The sequence below is a fragment of the Mesoplodon densirostris genome, chromosome 15 (genome assembly GCF_025265405.1).
Source record: "Mesoplodon densirostris isolate mMesDen1 chromosome 15, mMesDen1 primary haplotype, whole genome shotgun sequence".
Lineage (NCBI taxonomy): Eukaryota > Metazoa > Chordata > Mammalia > Artiodactyla > Ziphiidae > Mesoplodon > Mesoplodon densirostris.
In genome coordinates this window covers 13,060,230-13,074,280 of record NC_082675.1, presented here as the reverse complement: position 1 = coordinate 13,074,280, position 14,051 = coordinate 13,060,230, and the positions used below count along the sequence as shown (strand labels likewise).

The window sequence follows — 14,051 nt, the reverse complement described above, 5'->3', positions numbered from 1 at the left end:
ATATCACTTAATGTCAGAAAAAAGCAGGAGTAACTGGTTAATAAATACAAGGGAAAAATTCATTCATCTGCCCTATTCCAGATGAATCTACTTTAATCGTGTTTCTTTTAATCTGTGAGTTTCATGTTTGTAAAATTCTGCAGTGCAGAGTAATAAAAAAAGAAAAATGTTTAATTAAAAAAAACTACAGCAACTGGCTGGCTATCATCATTCATTTTCATACATGTCATGCTTGAGAAAGCTTTGCATATTTTAAAAAGCTATGGATCCACTAAAGCTGTCAAAATCCAATCTCTGTATACTTCACACTTCTACATTTGAGTAAATCAGCACTACATTTACAGGTTCATAAAACTTTTTGACTCATCCCTATGACATGGTGGTTTTTCCCCTCAATTTGTTCTCATTACCAGCTGAATTAATGAGAAGATATTAAAGAATGATTTGCAATGGAATTGTGTTTCAGCTTCAGAGTATCCATATAAGCTATCCTGACTTTCTTTTCTCTTGTGGAATGTTTCTTAGGGTAAAGAGTAAGTAGAGAAAAGGAAGTTTCTCTTTTTGCCCACATACGTAATAAAACTAGTTGATCTCTTAAGGAAATACAAAAACTTCAGTATCTGTTGGAAAAAGGACCACAGAAAACAAACATTCATTATCCTTGTGTGAATTAAATTTATGAAAACTGAAACATTTTGCACAAGCTCTTGCAGTGGAATATCGCTATGAAAACCACTATGCAGCATTTATCCTACTAGGAAAGGGCTATGGCAAAAATAAACCTAAAACATGTTTTTTCACATTTTAAACCACAGAAGTTAATTTGAAAACAAAAGGAAAAGGAATTCAAACTTAAATGGGTCTCTTAGCTGCCTGCCACCTTAGGAACACCAATTTATACAAGTTTTAATTCACTGCCAGTATTTTGTTAAAATGGGGGAAAGGAGGGGAATCTCAGACAAGGCACCACTGAGTATGAAAACATAATATGTAAATTATAAGCAGTGAGCTGAAGCTCAGTTTCCTTTTCTTACTTGGTGGGTAAGGAACAGCAGCTCTTCCATCCTTCCCAAGAGGTCGGTCTTCTGTCCCAACTGTAGGCATTTTTGATGAGCGTAATGCAGGTGACACAGCCTAAGAAGAGATTATTATTGTTAAAGCCGAGTAACGCATTTGTATGTAAGTAGGGTGACAGTCCACTATTCCTTAGAGTGTATGCCTATTGATATTTTAAAATAAAGGAAAGATGCTTCCTCACATAGCATTCATCAGGTGAACTTCTAGAAATACCAGCAGCAGACAGTGACACAGAAGAGATGGTTACAAGCTTATCAAGTATGAGAAACTGACTGAGTCTTCTTGTCACGGATCTGGTGAGAGCAGACTGTGCCATCAAAGCAGAGCTTGCAGACCTTCAGCAAATCTTCCCTCCCAGGTCATTAGAGACGCAGTTTCAGGGACAAAATAATCACATTAGGGTGGTACCTCCGAGTAGTGATTGGTTATCAGTCTGGTTTTCCTTCTGTTTGGAAGCAGGCAGCTAAAAGGAAGGACCTCAAGCCCACCCAAACTATTATTCTTTTATTTTTCACCACAAAAAAATACATATCTCCTATTCCTATTTCTACAGTTACTGTTCATCTTCATGAAAAATAACCTTATCTCACAAAATTATTGAAATGCACAGAGAAGGTTTTTCTCTGATTTGTTATTCAAAACAAATGAAGTCCCTTAGTAGGCAAGATTATCTTTAAGAACTCAAAGGAATTGATGGCAAGATAAAATAAAGCAGAAAGATTCTCACAAATAGACGGCCTTTTACTTATGTACACTTATTCAATATCATAGAGTTGAAACATATAAAACTAACTTTAAAACCTATGAGATGAAAACTTGGACAACAGTCTCCCAATTCCAGTTACTAATAAGATGAATTAGTAAAATGATTCTAAGGTAAACTGTTCCCTTGATTAAATGTCAGGCTAGAACTCAAAGTAGAAACAATCATTTCAGAGAAATGAAAATTAGATAAACAATGTCCAATCTCCTTTGCATATTAACATTACTAACAATATATTCAAACAACAGAATAAACATTTATTCATTTAGCCCAATAGTAATTCATAATTTATACAGAGAGTAAGGACAATGGCTCAGAGCACAGCGATCACTAGGGATGGTGGCTGTGAACAGCAACCAGGCTACTCGAAGGTTTGTTTATTTTCTTTTCTTACATCTCCCTTTCTACTTCGTTTTGATTCCTTTACTTTTCAAACTTTCTTCCCACCGTCACCACACCAAAGCATCTGAACTAGCCCTCGTTAAAACCAATCCTAGATAATGCATGGCTTAATGGAGACAGTCAAGTTCAAAAAGGATCTCCAATGCCTGGGTCACAGAATAAGGAAACGTGTCATTTCTTCTGCTAAAGTTTTTCACATTGCCATGTCCTTTCCCTTCATGCAGCCACTGCCCGATTTTCGGTCCTCATGTCTCAATCCAACAAGTTACCAAATAGTACTCCTGCTTTCTGTGTATCGGACTGATGGAAGACAACACTCACTTCTACCAGGTCAGTTCCACAATCAGCAGCCTCCGGAAGAGCACATTACCAGTACAGTTTGAAGTCTAAAGCCTTAAGAGTGGCCACAAACCTTCCCAGCCCCACCAATCTTTACCCTCCATTCAGAAAACAGATCCACATGCACACTGTCCCCCAAAGCCCAGCTAGTTCATTCTTGTAGCTTAACCAAGGCTCCTTCCAGGCTCAAAGTAACATTCCTCCCCTGCCTCCCCCTAACCTAGTCTTTCCACATTTCAAGTCAATTTCGTTCTTTAAGGTTATTATTATCTCCTCATCTTCTAAGTACTTAGAATAGTAATGGTGTACAATATCTGTTAATCGGATACATTTTATTTTAAAGTGAGAAGGGGCTGTAGAAATCTGATTCCTACTTAACTTAACCTTCAAGGTTTTACTTAGACACTGCTTGCCTGTCATGTTGCACTTGAACATGTAGCGTCTTTAGATTCAGGTCAATTACTGCCCTCACAGGACTCAGTATATTTTTAACTTTATTTATATGCTATTTCTCCTGAAGTCTGTGAGTATCTCAAGTATAAGAGTGGTAATTTAATTTTATCTGTAAACCTAGAGTACCTGCCACAAAGGAACTGATCATTAAATGATTAACGAATACATGTAAACTGGATAGATGGGAAAGTAAATATATAAATGAAAGAAAAATAAACCAATAAACTGACCTCCTTGAAGAGGGGCCTATCTTACTCATCTCTAGGTCCCCCAGAGATAACAGGCACTTTTATTTGCACAAAGGTACAGGGTTGGTTAGGAGGAGGAGGACACAAATTTCCTGACTTAGCTCAGTTACTCTCCAGAGAATTATAAATTCCTATCTGTCACTTTCATCATATGACGCCTTGTATTATTTAACGTCTATGTGTATAAATTCTATTTCCCAACTTACGATGCTATAATCCTAAAAAGTATGTATCATACTTGTAATCGCTCTCAAAATGTTGACTAACCTATGACTTATTAGATGAATAAAAAGTTATATGGGCATTATTTTTAAAATCTGAGCTAAAGGGGCTACATAATACATTCCTGTTAGTCTCATGATATTGAGAAGGATTTTTTTTTAAATGTGTAAGATTTTAATATTTACAACAGGAATAACACTAATGGAAAAAAAGCCATCAACAAACAAAACCCAAGGGGTATTACAGACTACACTAATAACTTTTAGAATCCTTTCAAGGTATACAAACGTTTTTGAAGAACATTCAGAACCTGAAATAAGAGCCCCCAGTCCAGTAGACCAAACTATAAAGAAATACTGAAACACTGATATAAGTCCATGCACTTAAGTGAATTTTTGTTTGTGTAGCCAAAGCAGACTCACCCCAAGTTCGTCGTCATCAGAATTATCAAAGATGTTGTCTAAGTCATGAAGGGAAGGCGCCAGATCTGTCACCTGTGTAAGGCTACTGGAGCCAGCCCTGCCAGCAGCACTATCCTGCCGAACATCTGTGGGAAAGGAGGCAAAAGGCACAGAATGAGCAACTTCATCAAGGGAGAAGGAGTGAGGAGAGGACAATGAGCAAGCCCTGCCTGTGAACTGTTTCCCTATGTTTTCGGTTAAATTTAGAGACAATTACTGCCAAATACGTTTATCAGTTTTGAAAGGAACTGAAAAATATATTAAAGATGAGATCAAATTATTGCTATTACAATGAGGATATAATTTTAAATAGAGAAGCATCTCCCTCGCATTTTATTTTAGCAACAATCCAAGTGAGGCAAATAATCATTGTACACACCTGTTTTAGTAGAACTGAAAAGGGACATGGCATTTTTCCCTTCAGGCACCGGCGTGGAATGACCTGGTGTAGTGACATCCTTGGTACCAAATCCATCCTCTGACTGTATAATAAATTCAGCCAAACAAAACACATGAACACCAACCCAAAGTGTGGAATATGAGGGAGAACACAAAGAATTAGAGGGTAGAATGGAACTTGTTATGAGCACAAGTATGATAAACCATGGTCTATGCAACCAAAGGAAATAAAAGATATGTCCTTTTCCCTGAATTTAAACCGAACCAAAAACTCCCACGCTTTTCCCCTCAATCTGAGTCAGTCAGGGTTTTATGCCTCAATGGTACTGGTGGCATTTGATTACAGACCTGCCATGGTGTTAAAAGCTGCCTTTAATATAATATTTTGGATGCTGAATTATGCTTCAAGCTTTTTGGATCTAGATAGATCTCTGTAAAGGACTCTAAGAAGTATTCTCCTGGACTATACTGGTCTCTTTTGTCTTACTTCCTCTATTCTTAAGAATACCTCTTTAAATGGCCCAGTATTTTAGAATGTTTTAAAACTTAAGGCTAAAGACAGCAGACACCCACAGTACTCATTTTTATGACAATGGAACCAGTAAAATTATACTGACACAGTCTTGGAGTGGTGTTGGTATTAATTCAGAGAGACATAGAGGTATAAAGCGCTTAGCACAGTAAATACAGTGAGCGCTCAATAAACAGTAGATATTGTTACCAAGATTTTTTCTTACATTTTGGGTATTTTGGAATAATAATTAAAAAGAAATAAGCAGGGAGCATAGGCCAACAAGAATTAGCATATGAGAGAAAACATGCACTGTACAAGCTATAGCCTGGAAAATATGAGGCTTCATTTATGTTCGGCTGACTTTTGAACAAAGGTGAGCCATGACATAAAAAGGAACAATACGCTGTTCGATACAATAGTACCAAGAGCATGAATATGGGGACAGAGCAATCAGGCAAGACTATCTCAAACATTCTGCCTCCAAAGTCTTCCCACATGTGTTGTACTGACATAGACTGAAACCCACACCAGGCTGGACTCTCTCTATGTTAAATGGTACCTTATTCTTTTTCAGGGAATCTTTCTCTGTCCCTTGTTTGCATTTTTTGTTCGCTGTGAAGATGTATTTTATGTCACCGTCCTCAAAGGTGTACGGGTCATTGACTTCTCCCAAACTGTCTCCAGGTTGTTGTGATAGAGGCAATGGGTCAAGGAAGTGGAGTGGCTGCATCTGGGGCTGCTTGTCTTGCCATATTTTAAACCGTTTGTTAGGTTGTGCTAAGAGTCTGAAAGAGAAAACAAATGACAATTTAAGCAAGAAACATAAAAAGATTAGATTTTTTTAAAGCAACGTTTAATGATATAAAGCATTTGTAAAGCTTAAACTAAACTTAAAAAAAAAAACACCTAAAGGGCTTCCCTGGTGGCACAGTGGTTGAGAGTCGCCTGCTGATGCAGGGGACACGGGTTCGTGCCCGGGTCTGGGAAGATCCCACATGCCTTGGAGCGGCTGGGCCCCTGAGCCATGGCCGCTGAACCTGCGTGTCCGGAGCCTGTGCTCCGCAACAGGAGAGGCCACAACAGTGAGAGGCCCGCGTACCGCAAAAAAAAAAAAAGAAAAAAAGAACACCTAAAAATTCACCTACAAGTGTATTTTAGAGATTGTATTCACAATTAAATAAATCTCAGTAGTTTTTATCAAGAACATATACTTTTGTCTCTGATTCCATGGATTCCACTTAAGAGCATAGGTGGGCTCTGACAACAGACTGTCCAGGTTCAAATTCCACCTGTGTCATTTACTAACCGCATGACCCTAGTTTTTTTCTCAGCTATGAAATTAAGGTAGCAATACAGTTGTGGTGAAAATAAATGAGATAATCTGTGTAAACTGTTTAGAATAATGGGTAGCTCAAAAGCACTCTGAATTATTATTACTAGATGTGTGATACATACCTGAATGCATGCAAAGCCTTCCTTAGAAGTGTCAACACACAAAGAGGGCACTGACTACAGTATGGAAGGTCCCATAAAGCTATATTCTTTGATTAACAAACAGCAGGCCAAAAATAAAGCGATACTAGTATAGCTAAATCCTATGATGAAACCTTTTTATGCCAGCATTTAAGTAATGACATGTGTTTTTAAACCTCATGATGGATAAAGCGTTTGACTTTTAAACATTTTCCAAATGCAGAGTCTAGAATGGGGAAGAAAGGCCTCTTCAATTTTGGATCTGAAGGCCCTGATTCTTGGGAACCTATGGCCTTGGCCTTCTGATGGGTGATCAGGTGGACGGGGTGGGGAGTCACCTTACCTTTGCAATGCAGTGCTCTCTGAGTTTACCTCCATTTTGGCATCACATCTCTCACCCTGGAGCTCTGGAGGCCGGAACTCAGCATCATCAATGGATGGGAGATGATAACTATGCCACCACTTATCTGAGGACTCTGGGTTCGAGGGCCTAATCCCACAATATAAGGCGGTCTCACTGACCTCTGCCATCAGAGGCAGTCTTTGGCCTACGAGGACAGTTCTGTCATCCAGAGTAGACAACTGCTGGAGTTCTAGACCATTTCCATAGAGGGCTGGATTCACAGGGACAGATGGTGGGTCCAAATTCTCCGTTTCCTGACCTCGTGGCTGAGGGCTGAGTGTTGGCGGCAGAGGGGAAATAGGGGAATGAGGTGAATCCATAGGATTCAGATTCATTTGCTTGCTTGTATTTCTGGAAGGCACGGCCATTTGCTTATCATACTTCCTACTGCTAGCCACCTCTAAGGAGGAGTCTATCCCTGCCAAGCCTAGCTTCTGTCCTGGTGGATCTTGTTCCATGCATAACTCTTCGGCCACAGAGGGCCTATGGTGAAATGGTATCAAGGGTCTCTTTTGCAACTTGTCTCCCTTTTCCTGTCTTTCTGTTGTTTTGTGCTTAGAAGAAGCAGGAGGTGGTAAAGATGAAGATGATGATGGTCCTGCACTGAACCCTGGTTGTGATATTGTGGGAGGTCGACTGGGTCCTACTGCACAACGTTTTAAAAGTTTATGCCTGAAATGAGAATTAAAATGAAGTCAGTAAATACACAGATGAAAATAACTGCATCATTCTAATTACAAAAGAGATGCCTCTAACAAGGTTATGTCTTTTTAATTTTTAAGCACACGTTATATGCAATAATACATCTAAATGGACTCTGGGTGTTAAATATATTGATAATGACTAAAAACTGCAACACACCCTGACAGAAAATGATGAACCAATTACATACAAGTTAAGTAGATAAGAGATGAACTTAAGAAACATTCATTAATATGCTGCTAACCTCTACAAAAATACTAATTTGAAAATCCCCAAATCTTTCAAATTTGGTGAGGGCCTCAGACAATCTATTCATATTGCATTTTAAAACTAACAGTAATGGGCCTCCCTGGTGGCGCAAGTGGTTGAGAGTCTGCCTGCCGATGCAGGGGATACGGGTTCGTGCCCCGGTCTGGGAGGATCCCATATGCCGCGGAGCGGCTGGGCCCGTGAGCCATGGCCGCTGAGCCTGCGCGTCCGGAGCCTGCGCGTCCGGAGCCTGTGCTCCGCAACGGGGGAGGCCACAACAGTGAGAGGCCCGCATACCGCAAAAAAAAAAAAAAAAAAAAAAAAAAACTAACAGTAATGAGATCATCTGTCAAAAAAAGAACCAAAAAAAAGCTTCCAATTTCTATTTTACAACACTCTACCAACTCCAATATAGAATGGCTTATCAAAAAAAAAAAAAAAAAGAATGGTTTATAAAAGCTTATAGTGTTGTAAATCAGGAATAAGATAACTATGCAACTCTCCCTCAAAGTGTGAAACTAAGGGTTAGTTTTAATAATATTTAACAGGGGGACTTCCCTCGTGGCGCAGTGGTTGAGAATCCGCCTGCCAGTGCAGGAGACACGGGTTCGATCTCTGGTCCGGGAGGATCCCACATGCTGCGGAGCAACTAAGCCCGTGCACTACAACTACTGAAGCCCGCGCGCCCTAAAGCCTGTGCTCCGCAACAAGAGAAGCACCGCAATGGGAAGCCCGCACACCATAAGGAAGAGTAGCCCCCACTCGCCACAACTACAGAAAGCTTGCGTGCAGCAACGAAGACCCAAAACAGGCAAGGAAGGAAGGAAGGGAGGGAGGAAGGAAGGAAGGAAGGAAGAAAGAAGAATATTTAATAGGATAAATATACTAGGAACTTTATATGCTACTATTATCCAAGGAAGAAGGGATAAAAGACAACTTTGGATCTTACAGAAACATGTTAAAATGAGACAGAAGAAGAAGGTTGTGAGTGAATATTAAAACTACACATACATACAAATGCATCTGTACTATCTAAGCAGGAATAGCAAGTCTGCTCACATCGTAACACACTTCTTGGCAAGCCTGGGTGTGAGAAATTGCTCAGTAAGGGCCCACTAGATTATCCTAAGGTTTAATCTGTGCAAAAAAGTTATATAGCAGGTCAGCCAGTTCCTCCCAATACATAAATCACTCCCAGAAAAAATGTAAGCTCTCCTGCCAGTGTATCAGTAACTCTCTGAGGCCACTAGGGTGGCATTAAATTACTGTTGCATTGCACTAAACAATGCCCTAGTGGGAAGTAAAACGGATTTGTGTGGCATAATGGGATGGTTTAGTGGGACAGCAGGATGGCCACCCTGCCCCATAAGGCCATTAAATAGTGTGAGGAGTGGACCATTCCATAATGGGTTTGGTAATCCTGCAGTAGATAATCTGAAAACACTCTTGCCAAAGTCTTTAAAAAAAAAAAAAAATCCCGACTTTGAAGAAGGTTGTCTATGCATAAGGCTATTGTCAATAAGGCAAAAATTGGACTTTAAATCTCCAGGGCAAAGTACCACAGTCAGAGACGAATGTCTCATCTGAAAATATCTCAATTATCTCAATATCTTCTAAGGGTGCTTACTTTAAGACCTAAGCTCTAAAAGTCTTTCACATAAAACTTTTTGATTTGGATTTTCTCAGAGAGCATTTAACCACACCACTCCTTTGATAGATATTTTATAGTAGCCTCTTCAAAGTAAGGACTTTTTACAAAGTGGATAATCTTATAAAGTCATTTTTTTCAATTGCATTTAACAACTCAACTACATTGTGGAATGGTTAGAATAAGGGATACACCAGTAAGTAACAGACCATCACTGCAAATCTGTGAACAGGTAAGGGACCTCACTGAAGCAGGCAGCAGGAAGATCGGGCTCAGAAGGCTAACTATATGAGTGGTTTGGCCTTAATGGGAAGGAAATCAGAGGCAGGGCCAAATAGTGCAGGAACACATGGTAACTAAAAGAATAAGGAAAGTAGAATGACTATAACAGACATTTCAAAGGAAATCACTGTGAAATGCAATGATAAAATTGATCTAGAAAATTAAGAAAAATAAATAAATGATAAAGTTTCTAGGCTGAGAAGGGGAAAATTGTGACAAAAATGACTGCAATCGGGTACCTGGTTTGTGAGGAAACAGGTATATCGATATTAAGGGTTTATCTTAAAAGCACTCCCCCAAATACAAGACTAGAGTACATGTAAGAAGTCAGGTCTAGAGATAAACATTTAGAAGTCAATGGAATAGAATGCGAATGCATGTCTACAGATAAGACCTGAAGGGTGTAAGAATTTGGTGAGGAAATAGAGCAGTAACTCCAGAGGACAAAAGAAAAAGTGTTATTTATTTATACTTCAGGTAAAAATAATGCAAGGTAGTAAATAAAAATGTGATAGAAATCAGTAAAAAAGTTATTTTTAAAAAGTGAAAAAAATCTAGATTAAGGAAAAGAGCAGGAAAAATAAGATGAAGGCACAAGTAAGTTAAATACACTAAAATTTTTATCCTATGTACTTTCTAAAGGTGGACCATAACTTGGCTGTAAGCTGTTTAGAAGTCACTGTTAATAGGAAAATACTTTTTGTCACACAATTTACAATGGCCTAGAGATGAAAGTCAACCAGGTATTCAGCTGGTATACCACACCTATCCTGAGACTAGAGAGATTCTCACATGCTCAGAAAGAGGACCCTTAATGAGCAGATAATATCATTGAAAACATCCTCCTTGAAAAATCAATCAAAGAGTTTCACTAGGTACTTACAGCATCTCAACAAAAAGCTGACTACCAAGGCAGAGCTTGATAAAAGAGATCAATTTATAGGGAAGGGGGAACAGGAAGAAGCTGTCAAAACTGCTGCCTAAGTGTACAAACACACATGTGCACACGTGTGTGTGTGTGTGTTTGCAGAGATTCTCGGGCATCATAACCACCTCCCTAGCCCAAAGCCTATTCATATATGCCACATTAAGAACCCCGTGATCTAAACTAGAGAAATGAATGGCCATCTTCCAAGTACACTTATCTCAACTGACCTAAGTATTGAGCAGTATCAAATGGAAGCAAAGATACTCTGAGTTGCTCACTAAGTGAATAATCATCACCACATGCTCCTACAGTCAGCTGAGCTGGCGGGGGAGTGGGGTAAGGCTGATACACACTTAAGAAATTTAAGAACACCCATGAAAATCTGTGACAATAAGATTCTCTATTACCACAAGGAGTGATAAGTCAAGGGAACATAAATGAGGAGTGCAAAAATTTTCTACAGAAAATAATTTGGGTTTCTATTCAAATATCTAAATGAATGAGCAACAATTTTAGCTTTCAGCAGGTGGTATTACCACATACCTACTTCAGTCACCAAAAAACACGAGCACCAACAATAAAAATATTCTATGAAAGATCTATTTAATCCAAATTCTATTAATTCAAGCCAACCTGCTTGACATTTATCTCAACTTTATAATTAAGAGTAATTAAATAAACATAGTTAAATGGCAAGAGATTGTCTTGTCAAACTGATGCTTTCAGTTCTGAAGAAGTTATCCTGAAGAAATCTGTGGGAGCAATTTGGTAACAGGGCCAGTTGTCTAAAAAGGCTCATTCTGAGTCCTGACAATAAAACTGTAGCATCTGCATAGAAGAAAAACACCAAGCTTTTTTCCACCACTGGAAGAAGATTTAAAGCAAAACAAAGCAGGGACGTCCTTGGTGGTCCAGTGGTTAGGATTCTGCACTCCCAATGCAGGGGGCCCGGGTTCGATCCCTGGCCAGGGAACTCATCCCACATGCCGCAACTAAGAGTTCACATGCCTCAACTAAAGACCCTACAAGGCACAACAAAGATCCCACATGCTGCAACTAAGACCTAGCGTAGCCAAATAAATAAATAAATATTTTAAAAATAATAAAAAATTAAAAATAAATAAATACATAAATAATAAAAGAAAATAAAGCAAAATGATGTGGAAGAAGTGGTCTGAGAGGCCAGGAGACAACCAACAAAATGTTCTATCATACTGTTCTGCCTTGGCCCCTACCTACCTAGAGCAAGAACAGCTGACTCTTTGGGTTGGATCCACAAAATCCCAAGTAGCAGGATTGTTAGCAGGCTCTTCTTCAAGAGTTGGAGTTGACATCTGGCTCCTCCTAAAAAAGGTTTAAAAATGTGGCTTGTGTAAACATGAGATAATATCCATACCTCTGGGGGGAAAATGTTAGAAAGACATGAATACATTTTACACAGTAATGGTATCTTGCTGATAGATGATTGAAAGCAACTCAAGGTGGGAGGTTGCTGGGGTGGGAAAGGCAACTACTACTGCCATGCACTAGAAGAGTCAGGATTCCAAATAATTTTATTTAAGTTTAATATACATTTTAACATGGGTGGTACACATAGCAATTAAAACACTACCTGGCACTATTATCTGTTGTTTTTTAAAAAGTCACCTAAATTCTGTAGAAATAACCTAGATTTTAAAAAATTATCTTTTCACAGCATCTATGAATTATATATCCTCAGATAGACTGTTTAAATCACTCTTAAAACACCTATATTTACTAGCATTTAAGGGCAGCACTCCACACAAGTGATGTGAACTAAAACATAAGAATCAAATATATCTCCTGCATGTCACTAATAATTGGTAGCAAAAAGGAGATGTCTACTACTGCATAAATAAGAACACTGGGCAGTATTTCTGTACTGTTGATTTTGCTACAGCTGATACTGCAAAGTGTTTCACTGATGGCTCTGCAAGGACTTCGCTTGCTCTCCACCCTCCCCTGCCTTTCTGGGTGTCTCACTTCCCTGTTCGGTGCTGCTGATAGAAGGGCTCTGATTTGTTAGACTTGGTGGAAAGGTTAGTAGTGATAAAAATCAAAGATGGTAAATAAAAGGAAAAGAAAAAGAAAATGTTAACATGGAAATTGTCTAGGCATTGCAGACATAAGTGAAAATATCTGTACCAATAATTCTAAAGGAAAAGATCATTTTAAAGTGAATAGAGATACCTTTTAAATTCTAGAACTTGCCATATGATTTCCCACTGCAATTATTTTAGATTTTTTTCTACTAAATCTTCTTTAGTAGCCTATTCTAGAGCCAACTATTTGGGAAATAAATATATAGTAGGAATTTGCTAAAAGCTAGGTCCAAAGGACAGGTTTTAATTGTGTATATAAAGCTTTGAATAGCAGTCACTGAAGAAACACTTAATTGGCTTCTAAATGAGTTCTTAGGAATTACTGACAAGAATGTCCATATTTATTCTGCTCCAGGGAATGAAGACTCTTTTGTTTACCTGTATCAATCAAAAAGTTGGACACCTCAGTCATATCAAAACAGATGTGAAAATATGCTGAATATGTTTATGTAAATCTTGATAAGTGAAATAGTATTTACTGACTACTGTTTGACATTATCATTCAGGCAATTAAAATAATCACCAGCCATCTCTTCTTAGAATCAATTCCTCTTCTTTTCCAAAAATATGTTAAGGAAGGAGGGAGGTCAGAGGCGATGGACGGGAGGGAGGTGGGGCAAGGAAGGGAAGTTGAGTAGGGGAAGAAAAGAATTTCCCCAAGTCAAGAAACAGAAGCACAGCAGCTACTAAACACCCCTCTAATTGTCATCAGTTCAGTTCAGAAATGCATTGTCAATTAAAGAATGAGGCTAATGTATAATAGAAAACATGGCAAAGAAGGTCATTTCCCTTTGTAAACAGGAAACATTCATTAGTAGGTATACAGGGAAAAACCATACCCACAATTACTGTCCTGACACTCAGTGAATCTCTGAGCCAGCTGTGTTAAAAAATGTCAGATGAACACCATGACAATCTTGAGATGATCAGGAACTTCAAATTTTTCCTGGATAGTCAAATTATTTTAACACCTTTGTTTTGAATTTTACCCTATTATGTTCAAAAAGATGAACTAACAATCCAGTGACCCTCTCAGGGTTTGGTCACACAACAGCACAATGTGATTGATCCTCTTCATGTAGTAATAAAAGACATGGTTACTAAACCACGATCCAGACAGAATGCAAAAAACATACTTGGACTGCGTTCTGTTGAGGATGCATTCCTTCCAGACTCGATGGACCATATGATTGTGGAGTTTTGGAGGAATCTTCCCCGATCTCTTTGGACTGTGCATAGTTATCATCCCCCCATCTTGGGAACCTAGGTGACTGACAGCACTCTGTGTCCCTCCACTCTCACCTAGGAAAGAAAGACAATTTGGAATGTCAGAATTTTCTGAAAAGGTCTCCCAGTGCACAGACT

At 38.8% G+C, this 14,051-nt stretch overlaps 1 protein-coding gene and 1 non-coding gene across 3 annotated transcripts in view; one reads left to right on the top strand and one right to left on the bottom strand.

The window, feature by feature from the left end:
• MED13L (mediator complex subunit 13L) overlaps positions 1 to 14,051 on the bottom strand; it is a 294,830-nt gene that overhangs the window by 39,840 nt on the left and 240,939 nt on the right. For both annotated transcript variants that reach the window (XM_060119709.1, XM_060119710.1), the window contains exons 8-14: positions 13,823 to 13,988; positions 11,803 to 11,907; positions 6,695 to 7,426; positions 5,438 to 5,663; positions 4,345 to 4,447; positions 3,927 to 4,051; positions 1,035 to 1,134 (exon numbers count right to left, since the gene is read on the bottom strand). In XM_060119709.1, the coding sequence (XP_059975692.1) occupies positions 1,035 to 1,134; positions 3,927 to 4,051; positions 4,345 to 4,447; positions 5,438 to 5,663; positions 6,695 to 7,426; positions 11,803 to 11,907; positions 13,823 to 13,988 (1,557 nt within the window). The remainder of the gene's footprint in view (positions 1 to 1,034; positions 1,135 to 3,926; positions 4,052 to 4,344; positions 4,448 to 5,437; positions 5,664 to 6,694; positions 7,427 to 11,802; positions 11,908 to 13,822; positions 13,989 to 14,051) is intronic.
• On the top strand, positions 11,464 to 11,536 carry TRNAG-CCC (transfer RNA glycine (anticodon CCC)). The gene has a single exon. It is a non-coding gene; the product is annotated as a tRNA-Gly (tRNA).